Below are 20,756 nucleotides of genomic sequence, written 5' to 3'. Positions count from 1 at the left end.
AAGCCGAATGTAGTCCGAGCGTACTCACAGGAACCAGTCCACTGCGATGATGAGCGTGATGTCGTCGGTGGGCAGGCCCACAGATGTCAGCACGATGACCATGGTGACCAGGCCCGCCTGAGGAATCCCAGCTGCCCCGATACTGGCAGCCGTGGCTGTGATACTGTTAGAAGAAGTCCCCAAACAGAAAACATTTGTTTAAATCTGCCCAGATAGAGAGCAGATCCTGTAAAACATGCACAGGGGAGATGTCTGACTTGCCAAGTTAACATAAGAAGATGTGCTTTAGAAAACTGTAAGTGAGATGGTATAAAACCCATTGAGATAATAATCATATTAACTAATATTTATCAAATGCCTATTACGTGCCTCCTGATTTGTTAAGCATGGCTTACCTCATTTGTTTCTCACAACAACCCTTAGGAAGTTGGTCCTGTTCTTACAGCTGTTTCTAAATGAGGAAACTTGTGCTTATATACGTTTTCACGTACCTGGAAGTATTTTGTAAGGTATAAAATACTGTACAGTTACAATTTGTTTCTAATAATTCCCCTATCCAAGCAGAGGATTGTAAAGATACTGAACTTGTATGGTTACTGTGGTCAGAAAATTTATTAATTCAAAAACAAAATGATTTATGAACAAGGTTCTCTAGCATTAGCAATATATATATATATTTTTTGCGGTACGCGGGCCTCTCACTGTTGTGGAGCACAGGCTCCAGACGCGCAGGCTCAGCGGCCATGGCTCACAGGCCCAGCTGCTCCGCAGCATGTGGGATCTTCCCAGACCGGGGCACGAACCCGTGTCCCTTGCATCGGCAGGCGGACTCTCAACCACTGCGCCACCAGGGAAGCCCTAGTAATACTTTTTATGGAGGCAGTATGAACCTCATTTGTAAGGCACATAACCTGTCTGGGACTCAGTTTGTTAAATATCTATTTGATAGGCTTATGTGAGAATGTGAAAATGTTTTTTGAATAATAAAGTATTACCTAGATATAAAGTGGTATTCATAAAGTAATAAGTCTGTGGAAGAGACTTCATGGTTCCCCCGCATTGTTCCCCTTGTATAGTACTAGAATGTTTAGCTGGTGTATGGCCGCCCACATTGAAACTATATTTCCCAGCCTCCCTTGGAGCTTAAACTAAGTTCTGGCCAATAAGACATATAGGTGAAAGTGATCAAGCAAATTGCAGGTTGTGCCATTCCTCCTCCTCCCACTGGCTAAAATTTGGAGGTGATGTTGAGCCATCCTGGACCACCTGGATGAGGGTGATACCCCGGGGATGATAGAACCACAAGTTTTGGTCCCTTACACTGTAGAACACCTACCAGCCTGGAGGGCTTTGTGGAGCGGAGCTGCTCCACATGAGAGAGAAGTACAGTTCTATCTTGTTGAAGTCACTGTAATTATTATTATTTTTAACTCTGACACACGCAACCGAAACTTTTTCATAACTCAGGGCTTTTCAACCAGTATGTCAAGGTATGCCCGAGAATAGGTTATAGTGAACTGAGATATTGAGCTCCCAGCCCCAGTTTACCTAGACTGGGCCTAGGGCTCCCAGAACCTCCAGGTCCGTCACCTCTGGCCATGATCAGCCCCATCTTTTTTATCCCAATGCATTCTACAACTATTATCATTTCCCAATAGTACAAAATATGTATACAGAGTCTGACATAAATTATTTCTAAATAAACATATATAGACATACACACACAAATGTGAGGGAATTGAAAGAGATTTAAAAAGACTAAAGTGACATAAAAACCAAATACAAGCCATAAACCTGGATTTGATCTTAGTCTGGGGAAAAAGCTATACAAGATATTTTGAAACAACTGGGGAAATGTGAATATAGGCTGGATATTCCAGAAGTGTTTTTAAGAATCTTACTATTGTGGTTATGTAGGAAACTATCTTTATTCTTAGGTGATGCATGCTGAACTACGTACAATGAAGTGTCATGAAGGCGGGGTGGAGGTGGGAAAGAAGCAAAAATGGAAAAATGTTAACAATTGTTGGTTCTAGGTAGAAGATGTGTGTTGTAATATTCTTTCAACTTTCCTATGTATAAGACAGTGTAAGACAATTTATAATAAAAATGTGAAAAAACAGATTTATTTTGATTTCCAAATTAAATTGTTAATAATAATTAAAACACACACACACACACACACACACACACACACACACTAAAGAGTAGGGTCTGATCTGGATTGTGAGATTTTATCTCCATTATACTCATTGGTCTGTTGTGCACAATGACTTTCATTAAGCAAAAAGAAGGGACGATATTCACATGTGCACCTGGATATGCCTGGACTGTCTCCAGAAGGATACAAAAGAAACTAGCAAGCAACAGTGGTTGCCTCTGGAGAAGGAAACTAAGAGATTAGCGGAAGGTAGGAGAGGGAAAATTACCTTTCACTAGACAGCTCAAATAATAGTTAAAAAATAGGGCTTCCCTGGTGGCGCAGTGGTTGAGGGTCCGCCTGCCAATGCAGGGGACACGGGTTCGTGCCCCAGTCCGGGAAGATCCCACATGCCGCGGAGTGGCTAGGTCCGTGAGCCATGGCCACTGAGCCTGTGCGTCTGGAGCCTGTGCTCCGCAACGGGAGAGGCCACAACAGCGAGAGGCCCGTGTACCGCAAAAAAAAAAAAAAAAAAAAAAAAAGTTAAAAAATAGTCCACAAAAGGAAAATTCTCAACCTATTTGTCAGTGTGCTCTGTCATATATACTGCCTAAAAATTAACCCAAGAGAAAATGTTAATTCTGTTTTTCAAATGTATTTTTATTTTCTAATTTTTTCAATAAAAGCTAATAAATAATAAAAGGTAAAATTTCAATGCCTTTTATTGAAGTTTAACATTTTTTAAAAAGAGAAATATCCATACTATGTATTCTACAGATTTTAAAAAGAAAGAGCTGGATATGTTTATAGATGGTATACGGATGAGTAAATCAGTCAAGTGGCAAGCAGTATGTATGGTATGATTCCATCAATTTAAAAAAAAGTGTGTATGGTATGTCTGTGCATTGGAAAAGGTCTTTGTACACCAAACAGTAACCCTGGTCACCTATAGAAAGATGAGGAGTCATGGTGGCAGACAAGTTTCACTTTTTACTTTATACATTTCTGTATTATTAGAAATTCATTATTAATAAATATGCACATCTGTAGTTAAAGAAAATAAAAATCTCTAAATATCAAAAATAACACTATTCCTATGAAGGGTCCCCTCTCCCAGTTTCTTCACTCAAGCCCTGATCACCGGCTCATCACTTAAAGTCGTTCTTAAGAAAAGGTCGTATAGAATGTTCCTTGTACCTGATTGTAATAATCTGTCCAAAGTTCAGGTCGAAGTTGTTAACTTGAGCAATGAAAATGGCAGCCAAAGCCTCATAGAGGGCAGTCCCATCCATGTTAATGGTGGCCCCTACTGGGAGCACGAATCTGGTGACACGTTTGTCCACGCCATTGTTCTCTTCCAGGCACTTGAAGGTGATGGGTAGGGTGGCAGAGCTGAGCACAGTAAAACAGGACATGTCAGCTGACCATCCTGACCGTTCAGACTGTGCCTGTCCGTTTTGGTATTTTGGACAGAGAGTTCCTTCCTTTCCCATATCCTAAGTGAAAGGGAACTAAGTCAGCACTAGTATGAATAGGGGAACAGGGCTAGGGACAGAGGGTTCCCTCACTGGGTCATTTGGCAGCTCCCCTGCTTCTGGGTTCCTCTGTGATGCATCACTTGTGATTACTCCCCACCCCCCAACAAGAGCCTGTGCCAACGCTCGGCCATCTCTCCCTTAGGCAAATGGCAACTGGATGAGGAAGATGAGAACGGGCAGGAAAGGATAGCTGATTTCCATTTTGTCCCCTGAAAGGGTATATAGCCAGCTAGTCTTTGAATCCCAACTAGGTCTGACTAGCATTGGAGTAAAAAAGCCAATTCCTATGTCTGGACATTTAAAACCTGGAAAAACACACCCCCACCCCTCAGTCTGAAGGTTCTGGTTCAAAGTAAAGTTTGAGATACATTTTCTGATAGAAATAAGCCACGAATATATGCGTACCTGGAGGAGGTTCCCAGAGCCGTGATGAGTGCTTGCAGCAACCCGCCGATGAAAACCCAGGGGTTTTTCCGTGTTACCAAGAAGTAGAGGAGGGGAAGGACAATGACCGCATGGATGAGTAAGCCCACGATGACTGTCACTGTGTACATGGCAAGCTGCCCGCCAATGACTCCCATGTCTTCCATCTCAACAATTTTCCCTGCAATCAGGAAGAGGATGCCCAGAGGGGCGTACCTATGTAGAAGCAACACACGCACAGTTGGAAGTCTGATTTCCAACAAGCTATTCCACAGAAATTACCAAGTGATAAGAAAAAGTCAGAGAGTTGACTTCCAAACTTTTCTGCGCAGAATACTATGAGGACTTGCAGAAACTGTGAACTTCTTTCTTTTCTTTTTTAAAATATAAATTTAAATATAACTAGTGCATAATTAGGCTTTCCTCTCAGAATTTCTCTAGGTCACAATTCTTTTTTTCTCCTAAACCAGGAAAAAAAGGTAGGTTCAGAGGTTTTGCAACTCACCTCTTTTTTTCCTAAATAACTGTCATTTCACCACACCTGGGTCACTTTGGGGGTCCTCAGATGCCCCCCCCCCCATCCTGCTGTCTCCTGCTCCCTTGCTAAGTACTCTGAACAGTCAGAATCCACCGAACCAATATCCAGACTTCTGGGAGCATTTCCCACATCGGAGCCTGACTCCCAAGCTAAAGCAAGATGCACACGGTGGCATTTCAGTGTTTTAGATTTGCAGACAGCTCTCTTAATCAAGGACAACTTTTATTAGTTTTTCCCATATTACACACTACTTACAATATTACTTAGTATTAATCTTTTTTTATTTAAATAAATGTACTCTAAGAGGAAATTGTATGTTACAATGCAAATGAAAAACTAGCACCATTTGCCGTAAGCAGAAGGCAATCATAAAATAAATTCAGAGCTATCAAATTTAATAACATGCATGTTTGTACCACCACCATCAGGTTATGGGTGTTCTAGTTAAGTAATTATTACCCACAGGCTGCTACTGCCATTTGTGATCTTTCGCCTGTAGACTCGAGAGAATGAACAACGGAGACATGAAATGTCTTGTACACATTGAATCAAGGCCCCACTCTCTTTGTCCGATGTGTGCTATAAACTACAACCCAACTCACATTACCCAAAACAGAGAAGCTGATCACCCTTCAGGAGAAGGGTCTGCTGGGAACTGTGGAGGACTTATTTCATATTGAAAAATACAATGGTTCTTTTAAAAGTCCTTTAAAAATACAGGCCAGAAAATTATAAGAGTACCTGTTTTCAGAAATGTAATAACTCAATGTTGAATGTGCAGGCAAATGTACAGCTAGAAAAGCTACATGTGAGGTTCATTCAGCAGCCTTGAATAGGCTTCTTTCATAAAAGAGGTGAAAGGTGGAGGCATTTTAATAATATGAAGATAAATGTCCACTTTCAGCTCTGCCAAGATTTCCAAGGAGGGCCCCAGCATTTCAGTGGGGACTCCTGGGGAGATGACATTCTGATCATCTTTGTGCTCCCAAGTTCATATCCATCTTGAACAAACTCCTGAAAAATGGATTTCTCTGGGCTTTGGGGGCAATAAAGACAAAGAATATTTTTAATCATGATGGTGAGGGCTTTTCTTAGAAATGGATGTTTTCCTGCCTCAGGTGCCAAGAGGGAGTCTAGATTTAAAACAAAGGAAAAAGGGAAAGCAACCCTCACAGGAGGCTGAAACCAATCACAGGGTTCTCTCCCTGCTGGGGAGAGTTTACTTTCCAAGGTCAATGTTCCTCTGTGGATTTACCCTTTTCCTTTGTCTCCTGCTCTCAACTTTCTTTGAAGGAAGTTGTGTTATAAATTGTGGCTTGTCCTTCTATAATACTTCCCATGAGTCCTTCAGGCTTGACACAGAGTGGCCATTTACACTTCTTTCTTAGGACTGAAATGCAGGAGAGGAGAGCTCAGTTTTTCTGATGGTCTAGGGGCTTTTCCCTCTCCTGGGAATGCTCTTCTCTCAGTACTTTGTATGGCTAGCTGATCACCCACCTCCTCAGACACCTTTCCATCCCATCCAAGGCAAATTTTAAGTCTCTGCCCCAGTCACTTTTTATCACATCACATCATATTACGTGAAAGAAAACCTCATGTTTTATTTTATTATTTTATTTTTCCATAGCACTTGTGACTAAAGCACATGGATGATTTGTTTGTTTGTTGAAGAATGTAAGGTCCACACAAGGTCCTACTGTATAGCACAGGGAACTATATTCAATATCTTGTCATAAACTGTAATGGAAAAGATTTTTTAAAAAGAGAATGAAAGATCCAGGACATCCTTGTCTGTCTTCTTCATTGCTATATCCATAGTACCTGGCATTAAATGCTTAGTATACAGGAGACAATCAATAAATAGGAGACAATCAATAGGAGAATGAATAACTAATTAGTTATCAAATGGAGGCATGAGGAATGGTATCCCATCAGTGCTGGAGTAAGAGAGTTGACACCTTTCAAAAACAAGGAAGCAAACTTATGCAGACAGGCTTGCAGATATGTTCAAGGCCACTACCAGCCCAGAAAGTTACTGATTTTCCTGTGCTTACCCGAATGAGATCATTGCAATTGGCCATCCTGCCTGGTGGCATCTTCCTCAGTACAGAACACAAGTTGATGGCAATAAGCATCTTCTAGATAACATACATAGCAAATGGAAATACATACCACATTATCACCGCTACCAATCTCATGATGGCTTCGTTAAGAGAATCAAAGAACTCTCTCAGGGCCTGGCCCTGCTCCTTCATGTTTCCAATCACAAATCCGAAGCACATGGAGAAGACAACTAGTCCCAGGGCATTGACCCCATTCACAGACCCTGGCACTGGGACTAACTCCTCTGTGATCCTCGTCAGAGTCTCCATGGCCTCTGACACATTATTTATCACGGCACCCACAAGTGTTTCATTGGACTGGATGGGCACTTTAAAGCTTCTCTTCTCATAGTTGGTTTTAAACTTAAAAAGAAAAGGCACAACAGGGATTAAAGGTAATTTTTGCTTTCTTCTTTTGTACTTTTTGCTCGGATATTCTATAATGATATACATTACCCTAAATTCAGAGAAAAGCATTATACAAAGTATCTATCTACCCTGTCTATCTATCTATTTATCTTCTATCTATTTACTTATCATCTATCTAATCTGAGACAAACCTCTACTACTTCCTCGGCACAGACAAACACACACACACACTCAAATACACAACAAACCATAATAGGAAAGAGGTTGAAGATGGAGTAAACAGATACATGTGCTTCTGCTTTTTTCTGAAACCCTAATAAAATGACTATAAATTCAAATATTCACAATAATCCCTTTACCCTCTATGGGTTCATGTTAGGGGATCATGGACAAATCACCTAACACCCCCTTGCTCATGTTCCACAGCTGTGAAGCAGGGATAACTGTGCTGGTCTACCTCACAGTGTTGTTGTAATGATCAAATTAAACAGAATATATGAGAACATCTGGTACATTTTAAAGCACTATACTAATGTTGGCTAGTGGTGCTCAATAACAAAGCCCTTCAGGGACTAGACTTAGTTGGAGACTTCGGTGAATATTAAACAATTTAAAATTCCCCAAACAACATTCTTCAAAGTATTCCTTATAGTATTAGTTCTTAAGAATACTTGCGTGAATAATAGTTGAGGTTGACAACCCAGTTCTCAAGTCTATAGAAGAGTCTCCTCTTATTCAAGAGATGGTCTTTTCCCCATAGCTTCTGCATAGATGCCCCAGACAGAAAATGCTGAGTGTATTACTGTGGCCATTTGAAACAATTAAGCCCATCTCTCTATGAGTTTAACGAGAGCAGAATTTCTGGCCTTCACATTGACGGGAGTAAAGCACTAGAGAGAGTAATAATCTATGGATGTTGACTGGATCTAGAGTCTAGGTGAAGAAAGCACAGCTGTACATGAAGTGCTGGGCCATTTCTCTACCAAGAGTAAATAGGAGACTTTTTTGTCCAGTGGGAAAGCACTATTCCCAAACAAGGACATGGCCAGCTGTCAATACTGTAGACATATTCCCTAAGCAATCAGTGGCACTGCTTGTAATTTTAACAAAGAAACTGACACCTTTCTGTCAGTCAGCTCTCAAATCTCTATTCTACTGGGGTGCTTATGCATTTTATGGATTGTCTAGGGTGACTTTTCAATCCCAATTAGCCTTTCCTACGCCTCCAACTCTTTCCCCTTAGACACAGTTTGCAGCCTACACAGAAATTGCAACCTCATTTGCATTCTGATCTAAGACAAATAGATCTGGGATGATACATTTGCTTCCCTTTCAAAATCCTGTAAATGCAATCCAAAACCAAATACAATAAATCTTCATGACTCAGCACTTTTCCCAGCGTTGCTAGAAATCAGCATTTTTGATGTCAACCAGTGCCAGCTGACTAACTGGAATAGTCAGCTCCATGGTGCTGGGGTTGGCTGGTTGGGTTAAAAGGGGTTTATTATTTATGATTACAGTTGTTTTGAATAAAGAGAGTTAGATTTTGCCCTCGTGGGTTTTTTTTTTTTAATACAGAAGGAATTCTGTTTGAATTTTGCAGTGCGCACATGCATTACCTATTAAATATGGTCAATACAAATTTTAAAAAGGGAAAAAAGCAAAGAGTATAAAACTTGGTCCTCCATGAGTTCGAAGTTTGATTTTGTTTGTTTTATAGATCCCAAGCACAAGGGTTAGGGAATTATAACAAGGGTGAAGTGACACCATCTGGAGAAATGTTTGGGAGCTATTATTTAACAACTAGAATGTCTAATTGTTTCCCTTTTAATATCTTGGGCAACAAAGCTTTTTTGTTCAGGTGATGTTAGAATGAACTTTACTAATTTTATCCCCTAATAGTAAAATGTATTTGTGTCTTCAACACAGAGAGCCAAGAGTTGTTTGGATTTGGGGCTAAAGGGAACTGGATTTCACTATGGCCTCCTGCTAGGTGTCTCATCAGCCTGGATACCCCTTCCCAGGAAGCAGAACAGAATGCAGAAGCAGAAAGAGGATGGAATTTGAAATCAACACAATGAATTTGAATTCAGGTCTGCCATTTACTACTTGTGAAATCTCACACCTACTACATAACCTCTCTGACTTATCATAGATAAGTTTTCTCATCAATGAAATGAAGGCAATGATACCCATCATATTTATGTGAAGAGTAAATATAACATTAGTGCCTGGTACAGAGGGGACATTCAATACATGATGGTGGCAATGCTTTCTGATGTGGTTCTTCCTTTAGAATCTCTAAGGCCCTTAGTAGACTTTTAAAAAAACAACCCATTGATTTTTAAAATCAAACCCAGAAACTTGAATAATCTCCCTAATCTTTAAAGCAAACTGTAACTATATCTTATACTGGAGTTTGCTTGCTTGGTGAGCTTTTGTTTATGGGCTGCGGGGGAGAGGAGAGAGAGTCTCCTGATTAGTCTTCTTAATAATTAACAGAGACTTAATGAGTCATTTGTATGCAAGACATACAGTGTCTGGCAACTAATAAAGCCTTCAGTACAGGGAAGACCACCGCCCCCCCTCTCCCAATTCCCCAGAAAACTCTAGTGCTTTCCATCCGCTTGGCAAGAGAAGTGTTTCTTACTACAGAGAAATGGGAAAAAATTAAATTAAATTAAAAAGAGAACCCTACTCTGTTTGGTACACCAAAGAGGAATTTTAAAGGAGAATTAGTGGCTGTGTTTACCTGTTTAAAGCAAGCTTCCACCAGATTTGGAGGGAACATATTCCTGCAAAGAAAATAATGGTCACTTGAAAAATTCCTAAATAATAAACTAGTTCCTTAAATACTTTTTCATTGTGTCTAAGGTAAAGATTGCACTGAAATAAGCAGCAAATGGAAAAAGAGAAAGATTTTGGTGGATCTTATGAAATGGGACATAGGTCATCCCTCAGTGTGGCCCATGTAGTTCATATTTTTCAAGGAAGTCCCAAATTCAACTCATCTGTCCTTTTGTCTGGGATTTTTTATTCCAACATCAAACCCTGCTCCTAGGAAAAACCCAAGCGAGAAGGACCAAGTGTTCCGAATCAAATGTCGTGGTTAGACTGTTCTCCACAGAGTCCTCCCAAAGCCCCTCTGGGGGATGAGATATTGACTCTGAATTGCTAGAGCTTCTGAGGCTCTTTGGTGACCAACAGGGAGATGGCCCACAGAATTTGAACTTGAGGCCCATGTGGCAGGGTTTGTTACTGCTCAGTGCAGTGTTTGTGTTCATGGTGGGGAAGAAGAGGCAACAGTCATGCTGGGGAATCTCTAGCCAGCTGTATGACCTTGGCTAATTCATGGCACCCATGTAGGTCTCAGCTGACTCATCTGTTAAAGAGGAGAGTGGATTAAACTATCACTAGGGCTCCAAGACTAAAGACTGCGGGAGAAGGAGACATGACCCAGGCAGCTGGAGAGTCTGAGATTCCAGCAGGTGTATGTCACCAATCAGATTTTAAGGTTATAAACTCTGGTTTCTTCCTACTGCCTAGACCAGGGGTCCCCAGCCACCGGGCTGTGGAGCAGGCGGTGAGCAGTGAGCCAGCCAGCAAAGCTTCACCTGCTGCTCCCCATTGCTCGCATTACCATCTGACCATCCCCACTCCCCAGGCCCCGTCCGTGGAAAAATTGTCTTCCACGAAACTGGTCCCTGGTGCCAAAAAGTTGGGGATCTCTGGCCTAGACCATCCTGTTTCTTTGTCCTTCCCATCTATGCTCTATGGGTCTGTTTCTACAAACCCTGAGAGAAAAGTGAGTTTAGGAGATTCCAAGATAAATTGCTCGAACCAGGTGTCTGGGTGGGGACAGGTTAGTCTTACATTTGTCACTGGGGCAAGGAGGGGCAGAAACACACCAGACAGAGAATGACAAGATCCCAATTCTTTAAATAAGGAGTAGAAATTATACAGAAAGAAAATATAATAAAATACCCCTAATCCAAACTCCCTGAGGGTAAAGTTCCTGAAAAAAAATGGTGAAAAGCCTTAATTAATTATACGAATTAAATAAAATCATTATCATTGGGTGCCAGCTTGGTATGAAATAATACAGAGTGGCTTGTTACCTTTGGATAATTGTGATTAACTCCCTGAAAAGGGCTTTCAGGGAGGCACCGTGGGGCTGCCTTGTGCTTACATACAGATGATACAAAGTCACTCATGGTCAGAATTGATAGGTGTGGCTGAAGAGACCCTTTGTTGCCCAAATCACTCTTGAATCTACCAGCCACAGACCCATTCCTTGAGATGGCACGTGAACTCAAGTCCCTAGGAGGAGGTTCTCTCAGGTAGTGGGGAGAATCCTTTAGAGTAGGCATCTAGGATTGGTAAGCCAGTCACTCTGCAAGTATGTTGTAGAGAAGGGAGGAAAGGGCTAGGTTTGGGGAGGACAGCCTGGGTGGGCTACTTGCTGGAGGAATGCTAAGCAGGTGGGGCATTGAGAGGTCCATGCTGGGATATCTTCCATTTGCCTTTCGCCATCCACTCTCCATCCTGCTCTGTGCCTGGGAGGCTGACCCCTCACCTTCTGGCTTCCTGTTGGGTTTGTCCAGTGTGAGGCGCTGACAGATCACAGGGCAGTGGGAGGAGAGAAGTGGATGTATATATTCTTCCGGCTCTCTCTCTGGCAGGTTGGGCAACAGCTTCCTCCCTCCAAATTAGAGCTGTAGCCCCTATCCTGAGGGCCCTTTCCCTCAGGACACAGCCCGTCCTGACTTCCAGTAATGGCTCCCTTCTCTTCCTCAGAGCCACAGGTGGTAACAAAACAGCTTCCTACTGCTGTTAGCCCTCCAGTGTCTCACCATCACTTGTAGGTTCCCTTTACCCTGCCCACCTTTTCAAACCCTGTTCAGTGATCCTTTTGGGCTTGCAATATGCTACCTGCCAGCAACTGACCGATGCAAAGGCAACTGTGGAGAGAGAGCAGGCAGGGAGGTGCCAGGCTCAAACTTGGGCTTACTTCTCAGTTCTGTGTCCAACATATTCTATCCTCAAGTCTGTTTCAAGTATTAGATAAGCTAATTTGTAATCAGTGTACGGTTTGTGTATAAAACAATGGTAAAGAAGCCATCCTTTAGTCTTTTATTATTGATCTGCCAAATCCTTTCTTCATAAATAGTACAAAAGGAAAACCTTGGGACAGGTATGATCAGATGATCTCTAAAGTCACTTTTGGAAATAAATTGTCGTGTACAATGGATGATGATACAGATCACAAGTTCCAAATTAAAAGAGTCCAATGAACAGGCTATACTTGAAAAAAAAAAAAAAGTAGTCTTAAAGAGCAAGACTTGAGAAAAGTAGGTCAAGAATTATTGAAAGACATTATGCTAAGTGAGATAAATCAGACAGAGAGAGAAAAATACTATATGATTATCACTTATATGTGGAATCTAAAAAATACAACTAATTAGTGATTATAACAAAAAAAGAAGCAGACTCACAGATATAGAGAACAAACTAGTGGTTACCAGTGGGGAGAGGGAAGGAGGGGGCAACACAGGGGTAGGGGAGTCAGAGGTACAAACTATTAGGAATAAAATAAGCCACAAGGATATATTGTACAATGCAGGGAATAAAGCGAATATTTTATAATAACTATAAATGGAGGATAACCTGTAAAATTTGTGAATCACTCTATTGTACACCTGTAACATATGTAATTGTACAGCAATATACTTCAGTAAAAAAATCACACACACAAAAGAACTATTAATATTGCAAGGCGAGCTGCACAGTTGAGAGGATGACTGAGTGCTCCGATTCTGAATCCTAAAAGCAGGGCTCTTAAATCCTTATCTTCTCCTTGCTGTTCTCACCTCTTTCACATGAGATCAGAAAACGGACACTTACTTCAATTTCTGTTAGAAAGAGGTAAAGATGTGACCTTCATTTCAAGCCCAGTGGGACTGGTTCAGTCAGATACCTCTTCTAGGGTTTGATCAGCTCCCCCAAGAAGAGGGGTTGGGTGGTCAAAATATACCCAAAAGGATGGGCTTGCAAGGACGTACCTGATCAAGTCCAGGAAGGCGTCTGCAGCTGTCACTTGTACAATTTTGCCTTCTCTGTGCATGTTTTCCTTTGTGCCCTTCCCAGGATGGATGATGATGACAATGATTATGCCAATCACCACGGCAATGATGGTCGTAGTCATGTAATAGACTACAGCTCGCATCCCCATCTTCCCTGACGCCTTCCTATCTAGGGCCGCCATTCCTGGGGAAGGCAAACAGAAGGAGATTTTCAGCAAATCAGTTCAGGGAATTTTCCAGTGGAAGGTCACGGGAAGAGCATTTCCTTCACCACTCCCCTACCCTCTCCCACCCAGCAATGGGATTTTATACATGTTATGAGAACTTGGCACCAAATTTAATCAGGCCATCAACAAAAGGTGAAGGGAAAAAGCCATGGAATGGCTAGGCATCAGCTGTGTCAGCAAACACGTGATCACCTATTTTCTGCCCCAAGAATTGATATCATGTGGCTCTCTGATGGTTTGAAGGGGCAATCAAATTCTTTCCTAGGTTGCTACTAGTTGGGGAAGCTATGAGTGTTAATTAGTGAGTAGTGTGTGTGTGTGTGTGTGTGTGTGTGTGTGTGTGTATGTGTGTGTGTGTGTGAAGAGATACCTTAAAAGATTTCCGGCAGAATAATCTAAGCATATCTCAAGTTTTGAGCACTGTGCAGACTCACACAGATTAACTGCCATTAAGTTGTTTTATAAGAATTATTATTTTATGTGTGTACTTGGGAGTCTTTTTTTTGGATATATTTATGTAAAATTTCAGCTATTATTCTAATCACCTACTGATTTATCTTCAATTTACATTTAAAGTAGGCCAAAGTTGTCGAATAGCTTCTCTGTTGTTTCATTTTATCTCATCTCATCACAATTTTTTTTAAAAAATCATTTTGTTGGGGTTCTTCTCATTTGTGCACTCTGCCTTCCTCCACCTTGTCCCATAGGCCTGGAGTATCTTATCTCATGTGAAACATTCTTTCCCTCATTTTTAGGACATCTTCAAAATCTACCTCAGGCAAGGCATTATCCCCTGTGAGAGAGGAGGTATGACTTTGAAGGTTTCCCTAACTGCTCTAGCCAATGGAACACATCCCATACCTCTTGGGATGGAAAAAAATTGGAAATGACCCAAAACTCTCAAGAGATTAAGTCATCTTAATAATAATATGGGCTCTTCTGTTTCATTAACCATTTCCTCACTTCTCTTCCTTCTTTCTCCTCCCCAAACCCGCTAAAACACTAAAATCCAATTATAGCATCATCCAATTATAGTTAATCAAACTATTTTCTTTACTATTTAAAATCATGATTCTATAAACGTATTAAAAGTTTATATTGTATTTCAATGATCAGTATCAGATTCTAATAGTGGTTCAACATGTAGGTAGTGACCCTGTTCATACCAATGTATTGATATTTAGAGTAAGGTAAAGTATTGAAAAAAATAGTGTCCATGATTGCCAGATACCTCACTGGGTTTGCCCCAAAATCTTGATACAATGGTAATGAGCTCTATGGGAACTGAAGCCATGACCTTCAACTTATAATTTCATGTGTATTTGAATCATATCATTCATAATTTTCATAATAAGCACTTAGTACCTACTACGTTCTTATTTTTAACAATTTATAAGGCAGATTAAAAAACAAATAAGTAACTTTCTAAGGTCTTAGTTAACACCAAGTAAAGTGAAGGGGGAACTTGAACCCAGATCTTGTGTAACTGAATTTAACGTACTTTATCCCCCTGAGAAAACCAACTACAGTTCCCACAAACAAGGAGGACAATTTTGACTTTAATGCATGAACTTAGCTTCTTTTATCCTTGCCCTGGGTTTCTTGAAACCCAGGATTAATACCCACTTATGGGGGAGGCGCCACTTCAACACTTCACCATCATTAAAAATGGGCTAATCTGTTCTCAGTCCAAGTGGTCCCATCCCCCCAGGTTCATTCTCAGGTCTCCATCATATCTCAAAACATCTTGGCTTTCCTGTGCTTGAAATCATTTCTCCCAGAAGGGGCCCACTCTCTTTCCCACCATTGCCTGAGCTTGTCACCACTGAAGCCTGCAATTCTTCGGTGGGCGAGTGGTGTGGGCACAAAAGGCCGGATATCTCTGCTAGGGGTACCAGGCGGCAGTATTTTCTTCCTCCGAGATGCTTTCTTTCCCTCTCGCCTTCTATTCTGTGGTGCTGTTCCGTTCTCTCGCCAACTCTTCTCTGCTGCTCCTGCCCACTATTCCCGACCTACAGCTATTCAGAGAGAGTGCTAAGTGGTCAAGGCAGAGCACTGGAAACCAACGTGGCAGACAAAGGAGGAGGCTTAAATCTCCCTCCCTCCCACCATGGGGGAGGGATGGGGAAAATTATACCAGAATCCACAGCTACAGGGCCATCGGCTCTAGGAAACAAAGTTTATAGGTGTTTTTTTTTTTTTTAAGAAAATGAAAACCAATAAGAAAGTATTTTCTCCATATGCTCTAATTCTGAAATAGATGAAGACAAACATTGAGGCATTTTTTAGCAATGAGCCCAGAAGGAGAATCAACAGTCAAATGAGAGGCCTCACCAACCTCTGCATATTGACCTTGTTCCTCTGAAAGAGAATAAAGCAGCAGCTCCAGATTGTTTCAGCGGAAGAAGGAATGTGTGGGAGTATCTTCATTAACGGATTCTCCATGTAGGTCCTTCCCCTAAAAGGGGTCTGGTGTCCCACAGCGGGGCTGCCTGCCCACTTCTGCTCAGGGTACCCCAGCATCCCCTCTCCTCCTTCCAATTCTAACCACTCCCCTTTTCTCTGAGGCAGGCTTGTAAAACTAAAGGGGCCACTAGAAGCAAAGCCACACACTGTCATCAGGGCAACGGCAGGATGGATGTGGACAATCTGTCATAACACTGGGCCTGAAAGAGAATAGCCTTGATGCTGGTGGAGTCAAGAAAATGGAGGAAGAGCTCTGGAAGGCGAAACCCCACATAAGCAAGCTGTCATTCTTCCTGTCTCTTACCCAGACTCTGTGACCATCTTCTTTCCCCAGCCTCCTGAAATTCCAGATAAAGCTCTACACTAGAGATGACACGTGTCTGGGCACAAGGGCAAAGTACTAAATCACTTTGTAGAAAAGGGAACTCTGGTAGGAAGTGCCCTAAATGTTTAGGAAGAGAAAAGTTTGCATTGAGCCTTGTCACTTTAAAATATATGGAAGAAAAGGGCACTGTGGTGAGGGGGAAAGAGGTCCCTAGGTACTTGCGGGAGTATGTTATGACAACTATGTGTTCATCTAAATACGTATTTGAGAAACACATTCCAGAGCAAGTAGTAAAGATAATGATCTTGACTGGTCCCTTTTGCTTCATTTGATCTGGGCTTGGCTAAACCAGCCCCATTAAAGATGTCCTGACATCTTTATTATGAAAACAATCAGTCATCAGAATTGAGATCCTCTTGAAACTCAGAGAAATACTATATTGTCGATTGCTACAAATTCTGAGAGTTCTTCCAATTACAATGACATGTTTGTAAGTTTATATGTTTTGTAAATATTCAGTTAACTTTTGTGCTGGTTCACTAACTCACCAAATTCACCCTCTGATCAATGGCGCATATGCATCTAATTTCATGACAACTGTATGTTGTAGATATTGTTGACACCATTTTAAAGGTAAAGAGATGAGGCCAGAGATGTTAAGTAACTTGCCCAGCGTTGCACAGCTAGCAAACAGCAGTGGCAGGATTTTTACCCATTATCTCAAGGGAGTACCCTTTCCACTATACCTCAATTCTAATGGACAAGCTAGGAGTCACCCACATTTCATTTGCTTGTTATCCGTGCTAACTTTCTTGCTTTTGAGTTCAATATTGAAATGAGCCACCTGACTGGAAGAAAATTTCACGAAGGGAGGTAACTGTGGAAAAACTCTGACATTCCCCACCTTGAGGGGAAGTGAGTAACACTGGTCACCAGAAGGACTAGCCAGAGAGCTGATCAATCAGTTCAAATTCCTCTCTATTCCCAGAAAAACAGCCCAGAGCATGTTCTAATGGAGGGTGGAGGGTCATGGATATTTGCTGACTGTGGGCACATGGGTCTTACTTTCTTTTCTAAAAATCAACCTGTCAATAACTGGTCATCAAGAAACTAATCAATCATTCATTCCTGCAAACCTATTATATGTTTACCAATGAGTATGGCATCTAAGAAAGATTGAACAAGACATTTCCTAGAATGTAAAAGACTTAGACTTTTCTTCAAAATACCTGGGTATTTTAGGCAGCAGCCACTCTGAAGAGAGAGGAAAGGAAGAGAAGAGAGTTTCTTGATACAAATGGGTCAATATGCATTTACCTCTTTATTTATGAAGACAGTCTTTAGGTAATCAGTTCAGCACAACAGATATGCACCAAATTCACATTTTTGGGGTGGGGTGGGGAGGGAATGTTTCCTAAAGATGTGTATGGAACTCTCTAAGTCTATTGTAAATTAGATTTCTTCTGGTATAATATTGGTATGACTTCTCAGATAAATGAAATATGTATTCAGTCAAGTATTAAAGGGTAACATAAATAATGTCAAGTTCTCAAGGCTCTATTATTTGCATGGATTTTATTCTCCCACCAGCTAAAAATCTGTCTTATACATTAATGTGTCTCAGTCTATTCCCCCAACAACTCCTATTTCTGGTTTGAAATGTGAAATCTAAAGCAGCGGTCTGTTATGAATTGTCTTTCTACTCGTCCTCGTGGTGTTTCATTGTTCTCCCAGGGCCACTGGATCAGCCCAGAAAGGACGGAAAAGGGGGGATGGCAACTGCTGATTCAAGAATATTGTTCTGTTTCAGTTATTTTATTTTACGTATACTCCTTCTCCACCATGGGCTTCTCAAACACTCATCTAATGAAAGCCGCCTGTTCTCAACCCTCCTAGAATTTCAAGATGGGCAAACTTACAAGGAAATCAAGGATGAGCTCTAGTATGTACCGTATTCATTTGAATAAAAGGTAATGATTTTTTAATAAGCAAGTTAAGCTCTAGAAATACAATATACTTCATATTTCTTTCTTTTTTTTTTTTGTAGCACGCGGGCCTCTCACTGCTGTGGCCCCTCCCGCTGCGGAGCACAGGCTCCGGACGCGCAGGCCCAGCGGGCATGGCCGATGGGCCCAGCCACTCCGCGGCACGCGGGATCCTCCCGGACTGGGGCACGAACCCGCGTCCCTCGCATCGGCAGGCGGACTCCCAACCACTGCGCCACCAGGGAAGTCCTATACTTCATATTTACAGACTGAAAAATGAGCTCTTGTGTCCTAAAGCAGCTGCCCATTGCTGGAGCAAGGGCACACTGGAACCTTCAGCAATGGACAGTGAACAGGAGAGCCACAAAGCTCCGAGGAAAGGCGGTGAGGGGGAGGGAGTGAGTGTGAAACAAATCACTTTAAATCTCTGTCTAAAACTATGTGAAGGTTTTTTTTTCACTGAAATATTGTCTTCTGGCTTCTTTATAGACTAGATTGGAAAAAAAAAAGTTCTATGATTCTAAGGGTTCTGGAACAGAAGGCAAATCTTTAAAAGTTAGGTTAGAAACTGTGTCATAAGGGGCTTCCCTGGTGGTGCAGTGGTTAAGAATCTGCCTGCCAATGCAGCGGACACGAGTTTGAGCCCTGGTCCAGGAAGATCCCATATGCCGCGGAGCAACTAATCCCGTGCACCACAACTACTGAGCCTGTGCTCTAGAGCCCATGTGCTGCAACTATTGAAGCCCGTGTGCCTAGAGCCCATGCTCCGCAACGAGAAGCCACCGCAATGAGAAGCCTGAGCACCGCAACGAAGAATAGCTCCCGCTCACCACAACTAGAGAAAGCCCGGGCGCAGCAACGAAAACCCAATGCACCCCAAAAATAAAATAAATTAAATACATAAATTAAAAAAAACACACACACAAAGAAGAATTCTTAAAAAAAAACTATCATAATTTTGCATCACAATGAATACGCTGGTTATAGCCTCAGAATTTCATCGAAGAGACAATATTTCAAACTACTTGAGGCCAACCTCAGGCATTTTTAGAAGTACATTCTTCTTTTTTTTTAGATCTGGCTCCTTAATTAATTAATTTATTTATTTATTTTTGGCTGTGTTGTGTCGTAGTTTCTGTGCAAGGGCTTTCTCCAGTTGTGGCAAGCAGGGGCCACTCTTCATCGCGGTGCGCGGGCCTCTCACTATCGCGGCCTCTCTTGTTGCGGAGCACAGGCTCCAGACGCGCAGGCTCAGTAGTTGTGGCTCACGGGCCTAGTTGCTCCGCGGCATGTGGGATCCTCCCAGACCAGGGCTCGAACCCGTGTCCCCTGAATTAGCAGGCAGATTCTCAACCACTGAGCCACCAGGGAAGCCCCATAGAAGCACATTCTTCTTAAAAAATGGTGGCAGAGTGATTAGGAGTTCTGGGCCTGAAGTTAGAATACCTGGATTCCACTTCTAGCTCTGGTACCATGTGACCTCTGTAAGCCTCAGTTTCCTCATCTATAGAATGGGAATAAGGAAAGCTCTCTCACAGGGTTTTCATGGCATTAAAGGGACTTCTGTACAGAAAGCACTTAGCATAGTGCTTGGCACATAGTAAGCATTCAAGAAATGTTAGCTGTTATTATTATTAATTAATCAGATAAATAATAAGCTACTCTCTAAGTGTTATTTGACCTCTCTGAGCCTCCATTTCACCTAGACAAGAAGATAATAATACCTACATTGCAAGTGTAGGGAAAACTTACATAAAGAATCTGTACAAAATATGCCCTTGATAAATGTTAGTTATGATTATTATATGACTCCCTCTACTAGAATTTTAGTGCTAAGAGAGCAGAACCATATGTCTTATTCATTGATGTAGCCTCCTTGCCCAAAACAGTGTCTGCACAGGAAGGTGCTCAATAAATGTTTGTTGAATAGTCATTCTTACCACCACTGCGGCTGTTATGCCCGAAGGAGGCCACACACTTTTTAAAAAAGCATTTAGATTAGGCTCCTGTTCAAATGACGAGCACTAAAGTTGCTCTTGTTTAAAGCACTCTGAAATGCGGACTCACCAATTATTATTATTATTATTATTATTATTATTTTTGTCGGTATGCGGGCCTCTCACTGCTGTGGCCTCTCCCGTTGCGGAGCACAGGCTCCGGACGCACAGGCTCAGCAGCCATGGCTCACAGGCCCAGCCGCTCCGTGGCATGTGGGATCCTCCCGGACCGGGACACGAACCCGTGTCCCCCGCATCGGCAGGCAGACTCTCAACCACGGCGCCACCAGGGAAGCCTGGACTCACCAATTTTGATTGCTCTTCCCGCCAATTAATCCAAAATAGTGAGGTTCCTTCTATCTTGAAGAAGGAGAGACAGACCTTGTGGGGAGTGACCCGGTATCACCTGGAGCTTTATCTCCAGAGCTGGGAGGTCATCAAAGCAGGGCAGGAGGGGCAGGAGGCTGGCACACCTCCATGCAGAGAAGGGAATGGAAGAGGGGGTGGGGTCTAATACATGCTTAAGTGGGTCATGGCTAGTATTTTTATCCCTTAATGAAAGA

General features: G+C 42.0%; 1 protein-coding gene across 4 annotated transcripts in view; it reads right to left on the bottom strand.

Moving 5' to 3' along the window:
* SLC1A3 (solute carrier family 1 member 3) overlaps window positions 1-20,756 on the bottom strand; it is a 71,892-nt gene that overhangs the window by 2,002 nt on the left and 49,134 nt on the right. For 2 of the 4 annotated variants that reach the window (XM_060091642.1, XM_060091644.1), the window contains 6 exons: window positions 13,173-13,377; window positions 9,863-9,905; window positions 6,812-7,104; window positions 4,084-4,317; window positions 3,338-3,532; window positions 29-163 (listed from right to left, as the gene is read on the bottom strand). In XM_060091642.1, the coding sequence (XP_059947625.1) occupies window positions 29-163; window positions 3,338-3,532; window positions 4,084-4,317; window positions 6,812-7,104; window positions 9,863-9,905; window positions 13,173-13,377 (1,105 nt within the window). The remainder of the gene's footprint in view (window positions 1-28; window positions 164-3,337; window positions 3,533-4,083; window positions 4,318-6,811; window positions 7,105-9,862; window positions 9,906-13,172; window positions 13,378-20,756) is intronic. The other 2 variants (XM_060091643.1, XM_060091645.1) reach the window with 2 other exon arrangements.

This window comes from Mesoplodon densirostris, chromosome 3 (genome assembly GCF_025265405.1).
Source record: "Mesoplodon densirostris isolate mMesDen1 chromosome 3, mMesDen1 primary haplotype, whole genome shotgun sequence".
Taxonomy (NCBI): Eukaryota; Metazoa; Chordata; class Mammalia; order Artiodactyla; family Ziphiidae; genus Mesoplodon; species Mesoplodon densirostris.
The sequence above is the reverse complement of the archived record's forward strand: the minus strand, read 5'-3'. Positions and strand labels throughout refer to the sequence as shown.